The sequence below is a fragment of the Cherax quadricarinatus genome, chromosome 39 (assembly GCF_038502225.1).
Source record: "Cherax quadricarinatus isolate ZL_2023a chromosome 39, ASM3850222v1, whole genome shotgun sequence".
In the NCBI taxonomy this organism is placed as follows: Eukaryota; Metazoa; Arthropoda; class Malacostraca; order Decapoda; family Parastacidae; genus Cherax; species Cherax quadricarinatus.
In genome coordinates this window covers 19,938,477-19,956,566 of record NC_091330.1, presented here as the reverse complement: position 1 = coordinate 19,956,566, position 18,090 = coordinate 19,938,477, and the positions used below count along the sequence as shown (strand labels likewise).

General features: G+C 39.5%; 1 protein-coding gene across 4 annotated transcripts in view; it reads right to left on the bottom strand.

Annotated features, from left to right (window-relative positions):
• por (Protein-serine O-palmitoleoyltransferase por) overlaps window positions 1–17,505 on the bottom strand; it is a 68,845-nt gene extending 51,340 nt beyond the window's left edge. Inside the window, exons 1-4 of one of the 4 annotated variants that reach the window (XM_070092497.1) lie at window positions 17,050–17,505; window positions 16,724–16,895; window positions 14,529–14,630; window positions 14,154–14,334 (exon numbers count right to left, since the gene is read on the bottom strand). In XM_070092497.1, coding sequence (XP_069948598.1) covers window positions 14,154–14,334; window positions 14,529–14,600 — 253 coding nt within the window. In that variant the 5' untranslated portion in view covers window positions 14,601–14,630; window positions 16,724–16,895; window positions 17,050–17,505. Of the gene's footprint in view, window positions 1–14,153; window positions 14,335–14,528; window positions 14,631–16,687; window positions 16,704–16,723; window positions 16,896–17,049 lie in introns of those variants that run through there. The other 3 variants (XM_070092499.1, XM_070092500.1, XM_070092498.1) reach the window with 3 other exon arrangements.
• Window positions 17,506–18,090: the final 585 nt, after the last annotated feature.

Sequence of the window (18,090 nt, the reverse complement as noted above, 5' to 3'; positions counted from 1 at the left end):
TACAGTAGGGATATTACTGAAAGAATTACAGGTAAGACAGAGAGTAGGGTTGTGGATGACCAAGGAGGTTTTAGAGTGGGTAGGGGATGTGTAGATAAAGTGTTTACATTGAAGCATATATGTGAACAGCATTTAGATAAAGGTAGGGAAGTTTTCATTGCATTTATGGATTTAGAAAAGGCATATGATAGAGTAGATAGGGGAGCAATGTGGCAGATGTTGCAAGTATATGGAATAGGTAGTAAGTTGCTAAATGTTGTAAAGAGTTTTTATGAGGATAGTGAGGCTCAGGCTAGGGTGTGTAGAAGAGAGGGAGAGTACCTCCCAGTAAAAGTAGGTCTTAGACAGGGATGTGTAATGTCAGCATGGTTGTTTAATATATTTATAGATGGGGTTGTAAAAGAAGTAAATGCTAGGGTGTTGGGGAGACGGGTGGGATTAAATTATGGGGAATCAAATACAAAATGAGAGTTGACACAGTTACTTTTTGCTTATGATACAGTGCTTACGGGAGATTCTAAAGAAAAGTTGCAAAGATTAGTGGACGAGTTTGGGAGGGTGTGTAAAGGTAGAAACTTGAAAGTGAACATAGATAAGAGTAAGGTGATGAGGGTATCAAATGATTTAGTTAAAATGAAATTGGATATCACATTGGAGAGAGGGAGTATGAAAGAAGTGAATGCTTTTAGATATTTGGGAATTGACATGTCAGTGGATGGGTTTATGAAGGATGAGGTTAACCAAAGAATTTACGAAGGAAAAAAGGTGAGTGGTGCATTGAGGTATACGTGGAGTCAAAAGACATTATTTATGGAGGCAAAGAAGGGAATGTATGAAAGTGCAGTGGTACCAACACTCTTATATGGGTGTGAAGCTTGGGTTGTAAATGCTGCAGTGAGGTGGCAGTTGGAGGCAGTGGAGATGTCCTGTCTAAGGGCAATGTGTGGTGTAAATACAGTGGACCCCCGGTTAACGATATTTTTTCACTCCAGAAGTATGTTCAGGTGCCAGTATTGACCGAATTTGTTCCCATAAGGAATATTGTGAAGTAGATTAGTCCATTTCAGACCTCCAAACATGCATGTACAAACGCACTTACATAAATACTCTTACATAATTGGTCACATTCGGAGGTGCTCGTTATGCGGGGGTCCACTGTACGTATTATGCAGAAAATTCGGAGGTGTGGAGTTACTAAAAGCATTAATCAGAGGGCTGAAGAGGGGTTGTTGAGGTGGTTTGGTCATTTAGAGAATGGATCAAAGTAGAAAGACATGGAGAGCGTATAAATCTGTAGGGAAAGGAAGACAGGGTAGGGGTTGTTCTCGAAAAGGTTGGAGGGAGGGGTAAAGGAGGTTTTGTGGGCGAGGGGCTTGGACTTCCAGCAATCGTGCGTGAGCGTGTTAGATAAGAGTGAATGGAGACGAATGGTATTTGGGACCTGACGAGCTGTTGGAGTGTGAGAAGGGTAATATTTAGTGAAGGGATTCAGGGAAAACTGTTATTTTTATATAGCCGGACTTGAGTACTGGAAATGTAAAGTACAATGCCTGTACTTTATAGGAGGGGTTTGGGATATTGGCAGTTTGGAGGGATATGTTATATATCTTTATGTAAGCTTCTAAACTGTTGTATCTGGGTGCCTCTGCAAAAACAGTGATTATGTATGAGTGAGGTGAAAGTGCTGAATGATGATTTAAGTATTTTCTTTTTGGGGATTGTATTCTTTTTAGTTCACCCTGCCTCGGTAGGAGACAGCCGACTTGTTGAAGAAAAAAAATTATATATAGGATATGTTGTGTATCTTTATATGTATATGCTTCTAAACTGTTGTGTTCTGAGCACCTCTGCAAAAACAGTGATTATGTGTGAGTGAGGTGAAAGTGTTGAATGATGATGAAAGTATTTTCTTTTTGGACCACCCTGCCTCAGTGGGATACAGCCGGTTTGTTGAAAGAAAGAAAGTACAGTGGACCCCCGCTTAACGATCACCTCCAAATGCGACCAATTATGTAAGTGTATTTATGTAAGTGCGTTTGTACATGTATGTTTGGGGGTCTGAAATGGACTAATCTACTTCACAATATTCCTTATGGGAAAAAATTCGGTCAGTACTGGCACCTGAACATACTACTGGAATGAAAAAAGTTCGTTAACCGGGGGTCCACTGTATACATGTATGTATGTATGTATGTATGTATGTATGTATATATATATATATATAATCTATATATATATATATATATATATATATATATATATATATATATATATATACATATATATATATACATATATATACAGTGGACCATCGGTTAACGATATTTTTTCACTCCAGAAGAATGTTCAGGTGCCAGTACTGACCGAATTTTTTCCCATAAGGAATATTGTGAAGTAGATTAGTCCATTTCAGACCCCCAAACATACACATACAACCGCACTTACATAAATACACTTACATAATTGGACGCATTCGGAGGTGATCGTTATGCGGGGGTCCACTGTCCTGCCAAGTGAGTGTAAAACGTAAGCCTGTAATTGTTTTACACGATGGTAGGATTGCTGGTGTTTTTTCTGTCTCATAAACATGCAAGGTTTCAGGTACGTCTTGCTACTTCTGCTTACACTTAGGTCACACTACACATATATATATATATATATATATATATATATATATATATATATATATATATATATATATATATATATATATATATATATATATATATATATATATATATACACATATATATATATATATATATATATATATATATATATATATATATATATATATATATATATATATATATATATAGGGGCAACTGATATATCGGATCATTATTTAGTTGTAGCTACAGTTAGAGTAAGAGGTAGATGGGAAAAGAGGAAGGTGGCAACAACAAGTAAGAGGGAGGTGAAAGTGTATAAACTAAGGGAGGAGGAAGTTCGGGCGAGATATAAGCGACTATTGGCAGAAAGGTGGGCTAGTGCAAAGATGAGTAGTGGGGGGGGTTGAAGAGGGTTGGAATAGTTTTAAAAATGCAGTATTAGAATGTGGGGCAGAAGTTTGTGGTTATAGGAGGGTGGGGGCAGGAGTAAAGAATAGTGATTGGTGGAATGATGAAGTAAAGGGTGTGATAAAAGAGAAAAAGGTAGCTTATGAGAGGTTTTTACAAAGCAGAAGCGTTATAAGAAGAGCAGAGTACAGTGGACCCCGGTTAACGATATTTTTTCATTCCAGAAGTATGTTCAGGTGCCAGTACTGACCGAATTTGTTCCCATAAGGAATATTGTGAAGTAGATTAGTCCATTTCAGACCCCCAAACATACACGTACAAACGCACTTACATAAATACACTTACATAATTGGTCGCATTGGGAGGTGATCGTTAAGCGGGGGTCCACTGTATATGGAAAGTAAAAGAAAGGTGAAGAGAGTGGTAAGAGAGTGCAAAATGAGAGCAGATGATAGAGTGGGAGAGGCACTGTCAAGAAATTTTAATGAAAATAAGAAAAAATTTTGGAGTGAGTTAAACAAGTTAAGAAAGCCTAGGGAAAGTATGGATTTGTCAGTTAAAAACAGAGTAGGGGAGTTAGTAGATGGGGAGAGGTAGGTATTAGGTAGAGGGCGAGAATATTTTGAAGAACTTTTAAATGTTGAGGAAGAAAGGGAGGCGGTAATTTCATGCACTGGTCAGGGAGGTATACCATCTTTTAGGAGTGAAGAAGAGCAGAATGTAAGTGTGGTGGAGGTACGTGAGGCATTACGTAGAATGAAAGGGGGTAAAGCAGCTGGAACTGATGGGATCATGACAGAAATGTTAAAAGCAGGGGGGTGGTATAGTGTTGGAGTGGTTGGTACTTTTGTTTAATAAATGTACGAAAGAGGGGAAGGTACCTAGGGATTGGCGGAGAGCATGTATAGTCCCTTTATATAAAGGGAAAGGGGACAAAAGAGATTGTAAAAATTATAGAGGAATAAGTTTACTGAGTATACCAGGAAAAGTATACGGTAGGGTTATAATTGAAAGAATTAGAGGTAAGACAGAATGTAGGATTGCGGATGAGCAGGGAGGCTTCAGAGTGGGTAGGGGATGTGTAGATCAAGTGTTTACCTTGAAACATATATGTGAACAGTATTTAGATAAAGGTAGGGAAGTTTTTATTGCATTCATGGATTTAAAAAAGGCATATGATAGAGTGGATAGAGGAGTAATGTGGCAGATGTTGCAAGTATATGGAATAGGTGGTAAGTTACTAAATGCTGTAAAGAGCTTTTATGAGGATAGTGAGGCTCAGGTTAGGGTGTGTAGAAGAGAGGGAGAATACTTCCCGGTAAAAGTAGGTCTTAGACAGGGATGTGTAATGTCACCATGGTTGTTTAATATATTTATAGATGGGGTTGTAAAAGAAGTAAATGCTAGGGTGTTCGGGAGAGGGGTGGGATTAAATTAAGGGGAATCAAATTCAAAATGGGAATTGACAAAGTTACTTTTTGCTGATGATACTGTGCTTATGGGAGATTCTAAAGAAAAATTGCAAAGGTTAGTGGATGACTTTGAGAATGTGTGTAAAGGTAGAAAGTTGAAAGTGAACATAGAAAAGAGTAAGGTGATGAGGGTATCAAATGATTTAGATAAAGAAAAATTGGATATCAAATTGGGGAGGAGGAGTATGGAAGAAGTGAATGTTTTCAGATACTTGGGAGTTGACGTGTCAGCGGATGGATTTATGAAGGATGAGGTTAATCATAGAATTGATGAGGGAAAAAAGGTGAGTGGTGCGTTGAGGTATATGTGGAGTCAAAAAACGTTGTCTATGGAGGCAAAGAAGGGAATGTATGAAAGTATAGTAGTACCAACACTCTTATATGGATGTGAAGCTTGGGTGGTAAATGCAGCAGCGAGGAGACGGTTGGAGGCAGTGGAGATGTCCTGTCTAAAGGCAATGTGTGGTGTAAATATTATGCAGAAAATTCGGAGTGTGGAAATTAGGAGAAGGTGTGGAGTTAATAAAAGCATTAGTCAGAGGGCAGAAGAGGGGTTGTTGAGGTGGTTTGGTCATTTAGAGAGAATGGATCAAAGTAGAATAACATGGAAAGCATATAAATCTATAGGGGAAGGAAGGAGGGGTAGGGGTCATCCTCGAAAGGGTTGGAAAGAGGGGGTAAAGGAGGTTTTGTGGGAGAGGGGCTTGGACTTCCAGCAAGCGTGCATGAGCGTGTTAGATAGGAGTGAATGGAGACGAATGATACTTGGGACCTGACGATCTGTTGGAGTGTGAGCAGGGTAATATTTAGTGAAGGGATTCAGGGAAACCGGTTATTTTCATATAGTCGGACTTGAGTCCTGGAAATGGGAAGTACAATGCCTGCACTTTAAAGGAGGGGTTTGGGATATTGGCAGTTTGGAGGGATATGTTGTGTATCTTTATACGTATATGATTCTAAACTGTTGTATTCTGAGCACCTCTGCAAAAGCAGTGATAATGTGTGAGTGTGGTGAAAGTGTTGAATGATGATGAAAGTATTTTCTTTTTGGGGATTTTCTTTCTTTTTTGGGTCACCCTGCCTCGGTGGGAGACGGCCGACTTGTTGAAAATATATATATATATATATATATATATATATATATATATATATATATATATATACATATATATATATATATATATATATATATATATATATATGTATATATTTTTTATTATTATCACACTGGCCGATTCCCACCAAGGCAGGGTGGCCCGAAAAAGAAAAACTTTCACCATCATTCATTCCATCACTGTCTTGCCAGAAGGGTGCTTTACACTACAGTTTTTAAATTGCAACATTAACACCCCTCCTTCAGAGTGCAGGCACTGTACTTCCCATCTCCAGGACTCAAGTCCGGCCTGCCGGTTTCCCTGAATCCCTTCATAAATGTTACTTTGCTCACACTCCAACAGCATGTCAAGTATTAAAAACCATTTGTCTCCATTCACTCCTATCAAACACGCTCACGCATGCCTGCTGGAAGTCCAAGCCCCTCGCACACAAAACCTCCTTTACCCCCTCCCTCCAACCCTTCCTAGGCCGACCCCTACCCCGCCTTCCTTCCACTACAGACTGATACACTCTTGAAGTCATTCTGTTTCACTCCATTCTCTCTACATGTCCGAACCACCTCAACAACCCTTCCTCAGCCCTCTGGACAACAGTTTTGGTAATCCCGCACCTCCTCCTAACTTCCAAACTACGAATTCTCTGCATTATATTCACACCACACATTGCCCTCAGACATGACATCTCCACTGCCTCCAGCCTTCTCCTCGCTGCAACATTCATCACCCACGCTTCACACCCATATAAGAGCGTTGGTAAAACTATACTCTCATACATTCCCCTCTTTGCCTCCAAGGACAAAGTTCTTTGTCTCCACAGACTCCTAAGTGCACCACTCACTCTTTTTCCCTCATCAATTCTACGATTCACCTCATCTTTCATAGACCCATCCGCTGACACGTCCACTCCCAAATATCTGAATACGTTCACCTCCTCCATACTCTCTCCCTCCAATCTGATATTCAATCTTTCATCACCTAATCTTTTTGTTATCCTCATAACCTTACTCTTTCCTGTATTCACCTTTAATTTTCTTCTTTTGCACACCCTACCAAATTCATCCACCAATCTCTGCAGCTTCTCTTCAGAATCTCCCAAGAGCACAGTGTCATCAGCAAAGAGCAGCTGTGACAACTCCCACTTTGTGTGTGATTCTTTATCTTTTAACTCCACGCCTCTTGCCAAGACCCTCGCATTTACTTCTCTTACAACCCCATCTATAAATATATTAAACAACCACGGTGACATCACACATCCTTGTCTAAGGCCTACTTTTACTGGGAAAAAATTTCCCTCTTTCCTACATACTCTAACTTGAGCCTCACTATCCTCGTAAAAACTCTTCACTGCTTTCAGTAACCTACCTCCTACACCATACACTTGCAACATCTGCCACATTGCCCCCCTATCCACCCTGTCATACGCCTTTTCCAAATCCATAAATGCCACAAAGACCTCTTTAGCCTTATCTAAATACTGTTCACTTATATGTTTCACTGTAAACACCTGGTCCACACACCCCCTACCTTTCCTAAAGCCTCCTTGTTCATCTGCTATCCTATTCTCCGTCTTACTCTTAATTCTTTCAATTTATAACTCTACCATACACTTTACCAGGTACACTCAACAGACTTATCCCCCTATAATTTTTGCACTCTCTTTTATCCCCTTTGCCTTTATACAAAGGAACTATGCATGCTCTCTGCCAATCCCTAGGTACCTTACCCTCTTCCATACATTTATTAAATAATTGCACCAACCACTCCAAAACTATATCCCCACCTGCTTTTAACATTTCTATCTTTATCCCATCAATCCCGGCTGCCTTATCCCCTTTCATTTTACCTACTGCCTCACGAACTTCCCCCACACTCACAACTGGCTCTTCCTCACTCCTACAAGATGTTATTCCTCCTTGCCCTATACACGAAATCACAGCTTCCCTATCTTCATCAACATTTAACAATTCCTCAAAATATTCCCTCCATCTTCCCAATACCTCTAACTCTCCATTTAATAACTCTCCTCTCCTATTTTTAACTGACAAATCCATTTGTTCTCTAGGCTTTCTTAACTTGTTAATCTCACTCCAAAACTTTTTCTTATTTTCAACAAAATTTGTTGATAACATCTCACCCACTCTCTCATTTGCTCTCTTTTTACATTGCTTCACCACTCTCTTAACCTCTCTCTTTTTCTCCATATACTCTTCCCTCCTTGCATCACTTCTACTTTGTAAAAACTTCTCATATGCTAACTTTTTCTCCCTTACTACTCTCTTTACATCATCATTCCACCAATCGCTCCTCTTCCCTCCTGCACCCACTTTCCTGTAACCACAAACTTCTGCTGAACACTCTAACACTACATTTTTAAACCTATCCCATACCTCTTCGACCCCATTGCCTATGCTCTCATTAGCCCATCTATCCTCCAATAGCTGTTTATATCTTACCCTAACTGCCTCCTCTTTTAGTTTATAAACCTTCACCTCTCTCTTCCCTGATGCTTCTATTCTCCTTGTATCCCATCTACCTTTTACTCTCAGTGTAGCTACAACTAGAAAGTGATCTGATATATCTGTGCTGTGGCCCCTCTATAAACATGTACATCCTGAAGTCTACTCAACAGTCTTTTATCTACCAATACATAATCCAACAAACTACTGTCATTTCGCCCTACATCATATCGTGTATACTTATTTATCCTCTTTTTCTTAAAATATGTATTACCTATAACTAAACCCCTTTCTATACAAAGTTCAATCAAAGGGCTCCCATTATCATTTACACCTGGCACCCCAAACTTACCTACCACACCCTCTCTAAAAGTTTCTCCTACTTTAGCATTCAGGTCCCCTACCACAATTACTCTCTCACTTGGTTCAAAGGCTCCTATACATTCACTTAACATCTCCCAAAATCTCTCTCTCTCCTCTCTGCATTCCTCTCTTCTCCAGGTGCATACACGCTTATTATGACCCACTTCTCGCATCCAACCTTTACTTTAATCCACATAATTCTTGAATTTACACATTCATATTCTCTTTTCTCCTTCCATAACTGATCATTTAACATTACTGCTACCCCTTCCTTTGCTCTAACTCTCTCAGATACTCCAGATTTAATCCCATTTATTTCCCCCCACTGAAACTCTCCTACCCCCTTCAGCTTTGTTTCGCTTAGAGCCAGGACATCCAACTTCTTTTCATTCATAACATCAGCAATCATCTGTTTCTTGTCATCCGCACTACATCCACGCACATTTAAGCATCCCAGTTTTATAAAGTTTTTCTTCTTCTCTTTTTTAGTAAATGTATACAGGAGAAGGGGTTACTAGCCCATTGCTCCCGGCATTTTAGTCGCCTCATACGACACGCATGGCTTACGGAGGAAAGATTCTTTTCCACTTCCCCATGGACAATAGAAGAAATAAAAAAGAACAAGAGCTATTTAGAAAAAGGAGAAAAACCTAGATGTATGTATATATATATATGCATGTGCGTGTCTGTGAAGTGTGACCAAAGTGTAAGTAGGAGTAGCAAGATATCCCTGTTATCTAGCGTGTTTATGAGACAGAAAAAGAAACCAGCAATCCTACCATCATGCAAAACAGTTACAGGTTTTTGTTTCACAGTCATCTGGCAGGACGGTAGTACTTCCCTGGGTGGTTGCTGTCTACCAACCTACTACCTATATATATATATATATATATATATATATATATATATATATATATATATACACACACACACATATATATACAGTGGAACCTCTACTTATGAGTTTAATCTATTCCATGGCCTTGCTCGCATCTGGATTTGCTAATTTGGAGAGTCAATTTTCCTCATTTAAATTTACTGAAGTGGAATTAATTCGTTCCAGTGGAATTCCAGCCACTAGAAAATGCTTCAATAATTTCCCTAATATCAACTCTCCAGCTTATTTAACTATCACAATTCATGTAATATGACATAAACAATATTAATAATATAGAAACATGATATATACACTAGAATGAATAAAATACATGTCGTTACGTATGTGCTAGTGGTGATGACAGCGGCCATTGGTGTTGTTGGGGTTTATAGGGCCAGACAGCGGCCATTCCTCCTCCTGACGACATGTGTAGAGAAGCTAGGATAACCCAAAAAAGTCAGAGTGACTTGTAAGTGCTACACTCTTAATGCTACACTTAATTGCTACACTCTTAATGCTACATTTTGCCACTGCTGCTTTATGTTGTCTGCCACTGCTACCTCATGATGTCTGCCACTGCTGCTTCATGATGTCTGCCACTGCTGCTTCATTTTGTCTGCCACTGCTGCTTCATATTGTCTGTCACTGCTGCTTCATGTTGTCTGCCACTGCTACCTCATGATGTCTGCTCCCACTTTTGCTAGCGTGTTGAAGAGCTTTCCAATATGTGAAGGTTGAGACAATGCCAATTGGACAGATACTGGATAGTGACATCATTTGTTTACTCTTGAAAATCGCCAAAGAATCTAACATTTCTGCTACTCTGAGCTCAATTTCAATGTACTTTTCGTCATGAAACCAATTAACATCATATCTATTTCTTTAGTATATCTTCCATTCTATCAAATGAGACGAAAAAAACGAGAATACAACCATAAAAACCATACGAAAATATACAGCTAAGGGGAGAATAATGGCTGAGAAGTGAACTCCGTTATTTATGGTCCGATTTCTTTCATTTTTGGTGTACACTAAGAAGCATCTTTCCATCATACATTCCCCAAGTTTCAATAAGATAGTCCAACAAACAACCGAGATTCAATTCCCTAGATCAAGAGCATAAGCCCCTCACCAGCATCAAGGAACCTCCCTTGAGGCCCACTCGCATCCGAAAATTTTGCTTGCGTCTGGAAGCAAAAATTCAACTGAGTGACTGCTCATATCTGGAAAAACTCGCACATGGATGCACTCGTAAGTAGAGGTTCCACTGTATATATAATTAAGTCATCTAAACAAAGGAAAACTACATAGAGTACCATGTTATCTTGACATTTAACAGTTATTTAAAAATTGTAATGCAGTAGATATACATACGTATATGCAAAATTTGATCTGTGAATGAATGAAATTTGATCTATGAATGAATGAACCGAGTAAGTTTAAAAATGTACACTAACAACTGGTCAAATTATCAAAGGGCCCAATACCTAAGAAAGTCCATTGAGGTTTTTCATTATGGAAGTTAAATGCAAAATATGTTAAGAGCACTCCATCAAGTCGGTAAGTAGTATCATTATGCCAAGCATTTAAAAATAACTACTCACGGACTGACGCTTAGAGAAGTGGTTTGGTGGCTTCACATGATTTCGTCATACCTTGTTTCTCTCTCTTTCTCTCTCTCTTTAACTAGGCTCCTGCCCCTCAAGTCACCATGAATGAGCTGTCAATAACCAAAAATTTAAGGAAGGTGGGGGAGGGTGAGGGAGGTAATGGAAGATCTTAATGTGGGAGGAAGCACCATCCTATCCTTTGATGCAACAGTAACAGGATATGGTACCCTTTATCACACTGGCTAGATTTTCATATGCATTAATTTCATAAATATTCTTGGGAATTTGGGGGGAAATGTTTATCTAAATTTTATAGCTGATAATGAATAATGACCAAATAAGTAAGGTATAAAGGTGACTAAGAATAATTCACTCACTCAAGGTTCAATGAGGCATCCCTAAAACAGTGGCCATATAATATCCAATCTTTTTATAGGGTTTCATCCTCTTAAAACTTACATTGAAACCTAAAACATTTATTTCCATAAAGCCTCTATACCATCACAGACAACTTCAAAAGCATATTATAGCCATGACACAATATGTTTACTGAGGTAGAAAGGTCTCTCCCTTGTTCGATGATACTGCACACATGTATTCACTAGTGGCACTAGCATCATGGGATTCTACAAAGTTCTCGAAGAGTTTCCATCATTAATATAATCCCCTGAGAGCATTATACTTGTAAAATAATGAGATTAATAGTGATTCCTGAGGGGATAAAGAACCAAGAAAGCTGATATAATATGATGAGATTTGTGCAAATAAGCTGAGTTCAGACATGTCAAAGGTGAAGAGTGAGACGAAGAGTATACTGTATATGATTAAAATGAAGGGGAAAATGCAGACTGCCAAGGCAGAGAGAGGAAAGTGATGGCCTAATATCCATAACAGTAGGCTCTACAATATGTAAAGGCAGGTGTAATATGAGATGATCAGATGCCAGAGCTATTGACAGAATCTTCCAGCTGGGGCAGTGTTAATTTGACATGAGGGGTGAGATGAATTCTACTTACATTACAACAGACTGAATAGTGAAGCACTGCTCTTGCACTCTAAATCCTGACACTATATGGTGCAGGAGGTATACTGAGACAGTGGGTGTGTGAGACAACCACCAGAGAGGCACATTTGATTATTACAACTCACTACCAGCAACAGGCACTTCATCAACAATGTACTATGTATATCATAAATCCTTTAATATTTCAGCTTTCAGCCACTGATGGCTTAAAAATGACATCTATGCCACCAAGAAGAACAAAAAGGCACAATACCATGACTGGAACACAAATAACCCACACATAGGACTTTGCAAATGGTCCAAGCTGAACCATAACATCGTTGAAAGCTCCTCTCTCCTATGTGCAGGTTATTTGTGTATCTACACCACCAGCCAGGAGTGGCAGGTTACAAGCCATATCACTTTCGAAGAAGGGCAAGCTCCAGCTGGAGACACTATATTGGATTGAAATGGTCTAAAAAATTTGGTTGTTCATAGTAGTTATGAATAACAGCTTGTACTGTGTCACTGACCTTCACAGAGCCAATGATGTTAAATTCCCCAAGCATCAGCAAAAGTACTTGGCATGGAGACAGCAGTGCCTGCCATTAGTAGAATTTGACTCAACAATTTGGTATTTGGTAGGACAAGCTCTTTAATTTATCACAACATTGTTAGTTCAAACAAGTGTTGTGTATTGACATCAACAAAATACACCAGACTCAATTTAGGCACCCTCATTGCAGCAAGTGGTATCCAAATATATGATAGTGCACAAAAACATGGTGGATTTGTGCAGCTAATTCACAAACCTTGGCCTTAGTAGGTTTCCAATGATTAGAAACAAAGCCTTTACTAAATAAAAAAAAATATACCCCATCTCTTTTAGTCCAGCTTTAGGACACATTGTATTGCTCAGGAGACCCATCCTGCAAGTGACACAGGAACAAACCAGGTCATTGCAGGTAGGAACCTGACAATCACAGTACAGTATTGTATCCTCAAATGGTTTGGGCCCACTATATAAACATTGGCACCTGTGTTGATTACTGTCAGTAATCAACACAGGTGCCACGAGACATGGAAGACTTCTCGTAACTTCCCAGGTTTTATTGTTTTTGATCAGGGTCATTTGTCACATCAAATCAAAGACTGTTATGAGTGTGGATATCTGAACCTCCCTCCTGTATCACAAAGATACAGCATGATCTCTGGTCCTACATGAAGTTCATGGGCAGATAGATTGGACATGATAGCTCAATCAAATATGCTTTCCATATACCAGTAGCTGACATTAAAACACTCCACACTAAAATAAATGATAGCATCGGAGAAGGCACACTGGATGTGTTGGCCAATATGTGGAATGGACTTTAGTATCAATTAGATGTATTTTGGGCCACTAAAGGTGCACAAGTTTAGGTTGCATACATTAGATAGCGATGGAGTGAGTGATGGTGAAAGTGTTTCTTCTTTTTTGGGTCACCCTACCTTGGTGGGAGATGGCCAGTGTGTTAAAAAAATCAGAAAAGGAGTTTGTATTGTATAGGAGTATACAATAGAATATGTTGTGCTGTTGGTTCCAGCAACATCTCCAGCCTACTGAGGCAGGCTGATTGTGATTTGTAAGCCAACATAAATAATGGAGAGTGAAGCTGAACATTCTACCACCTGTAACCTTGACACCTCATACTGTATAACAAAATTTCTCGCGGACTCTCTTTTGCATTTCCTAATTAGTTAAGATGCAGGTTAACATTTATTTGCATGGTTATGTGCGAGTCAGCTGCTCTCGATGTCTAACAATAAATTACAGTCATTTGCTTTTCTTAGCCAAGATAGGACAGAAATATAAAGAAAGATTTGAAATATGAGAGAGTAATTATGGAAAAATATTAGGCAATGTTCCATGACAGACAAGGAAGCTTTGTGAAGGTCATCTAGATACACCACAACAGATTATATCAAAAAGAAAAAGAAAAAAAAAAGAGAGAGAGACAAAATCAAGCTTGCAGATGCAGTGGGTAGTGACACAAAAGATAAATGAAAACAAACAGACTAATAAATAAAATTACTTGTGTATCTATAAACAGTAAATACGTACTATAATAGCATAAACAACTATAACTACTGTATATAACAAATTAACAATGGTGTACAATTATTTAACAGATGATTCTACATGTGACACAATTAAAAAAATATATTGTTATGAAAACAGGTGGAGAAATAATTACCAATTCTAGTTGTGAGCATGAAGATAAGGGACCACACTAACAAGTTGTAAAGGTGGTGGTAAGAATCAGAGAGAGTTGGAACAACGCAGTACTCATACAACTCTGATAAAGTAAACTGGGATGTGACTTCTTCCTCTTCTTCTTCTTCCCAAGGCTCTTCACCTGGGAACTCATATATATCCTGTGAATACCATGCAGTGATTTCTGATGATATTTTTAAATATGGCTATAATTAAGAAAAACACCTAAAATAATGATGTAAATATGAAGAGTCTTAGTTCAAGGAATGACCATGAAGTTAGTTTGCATTAAAATACCGTAATAAAATTGAAATTAATTTCACTCAAAATGATCACAGTGTGAAGGAGTACTTACCTCATCATAATAATCTACGTATTCTGCACTGTCAGATTCTTGGTCATAGTCATAATATGCAAAATCTGCCATTTGAAAAGCAGTAATGGCAAAACCCTGGTGCTGAAAAAACAATGCAGGAAATAACTTTACATTTATGCATTTATTATTGTCATTAAAATTCTGTTTCTCTTAATGTTATACTATGGCTTCTGCTGTACATAATAAAGGAGATACTCAGCTCAGGTAAAACTAGGTATGGGAGAGACTATTTGACAGCCAGGCTGCCTTAGCAAACTTGTAAAAATGTTTAACAGACAACTGGATACTTGATCATATATTCTGCCTGTTCAAGGTATGATCTTAGATAATTTAAACTGTGTGATACACACGGTATAACTAGAGACAGAAAAGTAATAAAGAAATCTACATGTTAAGTGACTGAGTGGAAGATTTATCAGTATTAATTAACTCTGAGAACACTATGTATCATTTTATCACTCCTAAAAATGATGGCAGGATGAGCCTTAGAGCATGAGAAGTACTGCAGCAGGCCTACAGGCCCATTCTAGCTATGACCAACTCACACCCAACCACTCATTAATATACCCATCCAACCTATATTTAATGGTACCAAGAGTGCTTGACTCACTAATGTTACCTAGAAGTTTGTTTCACTCACCTACAACTTTACTGATAAACCAGTATATATACGGTAATTATTTATTTATAATCTTTCTAAATGTAAATTTCTCCAATTTAAATCCACTGCTGTGACTCCTGACTTGGTTAGATACTTTCATCAAGTTATTTATTTGTTCTTTTCCACACATATGGGTGAATACAAATATAGCACGTCTGTCTTATGCTCAGCCTGCGGAGAATCAGGTCTCCACCATGAATGATCCACACGGGTTGAGCACTTAACGTGAATTAAACAAATATTACTTTTGTTTTCCGTCTCTACATTTCAATCATATCTTCCCTAATTCAACACTTCACTAGGTAACTGAAATTTGGTGCCCTCAGTCTATCTCATGGGGACATAGTAATGATGCCCTGGTGGAGTGGGTAGGCCAAGGTGGGATGGGACAGTGACCTGGTAGATGCAGCAATTACTTGGTGGATGGGGAAGTGACTTAGTGGATGAGGTAGTGACACAGTGGGTGTGATTATGACCTGGTGGGACAATGGCCTTGTGGGTGGAGCAGTGACCTGATGGGGTGGGCCACAGACCTGGTGAGAGGAGCAGTGACCTGGTGGGTGAGACAGTGACCTGGTAGTTAAGACAGTGACTTGATTGGTGAGACAGTGGCCTGGTGGGTGAGAGTAGATAATAACTTGATGAGTAGGACAGTGACCTGATGGGCGAGATTAAACTGAAACTTGTGGGTAAGACAGTGGCCTGGTGGGTGAGACAGTGACCTGGTGGGTGAGACAAGTGACCTGGTAGGTGAGACAATGACCTAGGGTGAGACAATGACCTTGGGGTGAGACAATGACCTAGGGGTGAGACAATGACCTGGTGGGTGAGACATTGACCCAGTGGGTGAGACACTGACCTGGTGGGTGAGACATTGACCCAGTGGGTGAGACACTGACCTGGTGGGTGAGACATTGACCTGGTCAGTGAGACAGTGACCTGGAAGATGAAACAGTTGGGTGGTGGGTGACAGTGACCTAATGAGTGAATCAGATAGTAACCTAGTGCTTAAGACAGTGACCTAGTGGTTAAGACAGTAACCTGGTGATTAAGACAGTGACATGGTGGTTAAGATAGTGACCTGGTGGCTAAGACAGCAACATGAGACAGTGACTTGGTGGGTAAGACAGTAACAAGGTGGGTGATGCAGTGACCTGGTGGGTAAGACAGTGACTTGGTGGCTAAGACAGTGACATGGTTTACCTGAAGTTTACCTAGAGAGTTTAGGGGGTCAACGCCCCTGCGGCTCGGTCTGAGATCAGGCCTCACAGTGGATCAGGGTCTGATCAACCAGGCTGTTACTACTGGCCGCACGCAAGCTGACATACGAACCACAGCCCGGTTGGTGGGCGAGACACTGACCTGGTGGGTAAGACAGTGACATGGAGGGTGAGACAGTGACTTGGAAAGAGTGATCTGATGGGTAAGACGGTGACCTGGTGGGTGACTGACTTAGTGACCTGGTAGTGATAGTGACCTGGTAGGTGACAGTGACTTGGTAGGTGAGACTGACCTGGTAGGTGACAGTGACCTGGTAGGTGAGGCAGTGACCTGGTAGGTAAGACAGTGACCTGCAAGGCAGGAAAGTGACCTGATAACCAGGGCAGGATCAGTTTTGTTTACGTTGTTCCTTGGTTATTTTTCCTGAGCCTCAGCAGGAGACACTTCCGTAGTTTTGACACTTCCTATAAACCAATAACACATTACAGTTGTGACCGGGTGTGGACGTGTGAATTGCTCATTACTCTATAATTTGTTCATGATTGTAGCCATGTATAAACGTAAGTAAATTTACTTACTTAAAGGATTCATTACTTTTGTAACTTGTGAGTTAGTTACCTTTGTATCTTGTTCATCCATCAAAACTTTGGGGTCCAGTCCCTGGACCAATTATGTACCTCTGTAATCTTTTGACTACCGCCCACAGGATGGGTATGGGGTGCATAATAAACATATTAAACCAAACTATAAATGAAGCCAATGACTAATTTATTGTTAAACATCGAGAGCAGCTGACTCGCACATAACCATGCAAATAAATGTTAACCTGCATCTTAACTAATTAGGAAACGCAAAAGAGAGTCCGCAAGAAATTTTGTTATACAGTATGAGGTGTCAAGGTTACAGGTGGTAGAATGTTCAGCTTCACTCTCCATTATTTATGGTGGCTTACAAATCACAATCAGCCTGCCTCAGTAGGCTGGAGATGTTGCTGGAACCAACAGCACAACATATTCTATTGTATACTCCTATACAATACAAACTCCTTTTCTGATTTTTTTAACACACTGGCCATCTCCCACCAAGGTAGGGTGACCCAAAAAAGAAGAAACACTTTCACCATCACGTCACTCTGACTTTTTTGGGTTATCCTAGGTTCTCTACACATATGCTGCTATGTATGATAATTCTATGTAACTGTATTTCTGTATACCTGAATAAACTTACTTACTTACTAATCTGATGTATGCAACCTAAACTTGTGCACCTTTAGTGGCCCAAAATACATCTAATTGATACTAAAGTCCATTCCACATATTGGCCAACACATCCAGTGTGCCTTCTCCGATGCTATCATTTATTTTAGTGTGGAGTGTTTTAATGTCAGCTACTGGTATCTGGAAAGCATATTTGATTGAGCTATCATGTCTAATCTGTCTGCCCATAAACTTCATGTAGGACCAGAGATCATGCTGTATCTTTGTGATACAGGAGGGAGGTTCAGATATCCACACTCATAACAGTCTTTGATTTGGTGTGACAAATGACCCTGATCAAAAACAATAAAACCTGGGAAGTTACGAGAAGTCTTCCATGTCTCGTGGTCTTGGTCACTCCACCAAACTGGTTCATCATCTGGTACTGATAGTAATCAACACA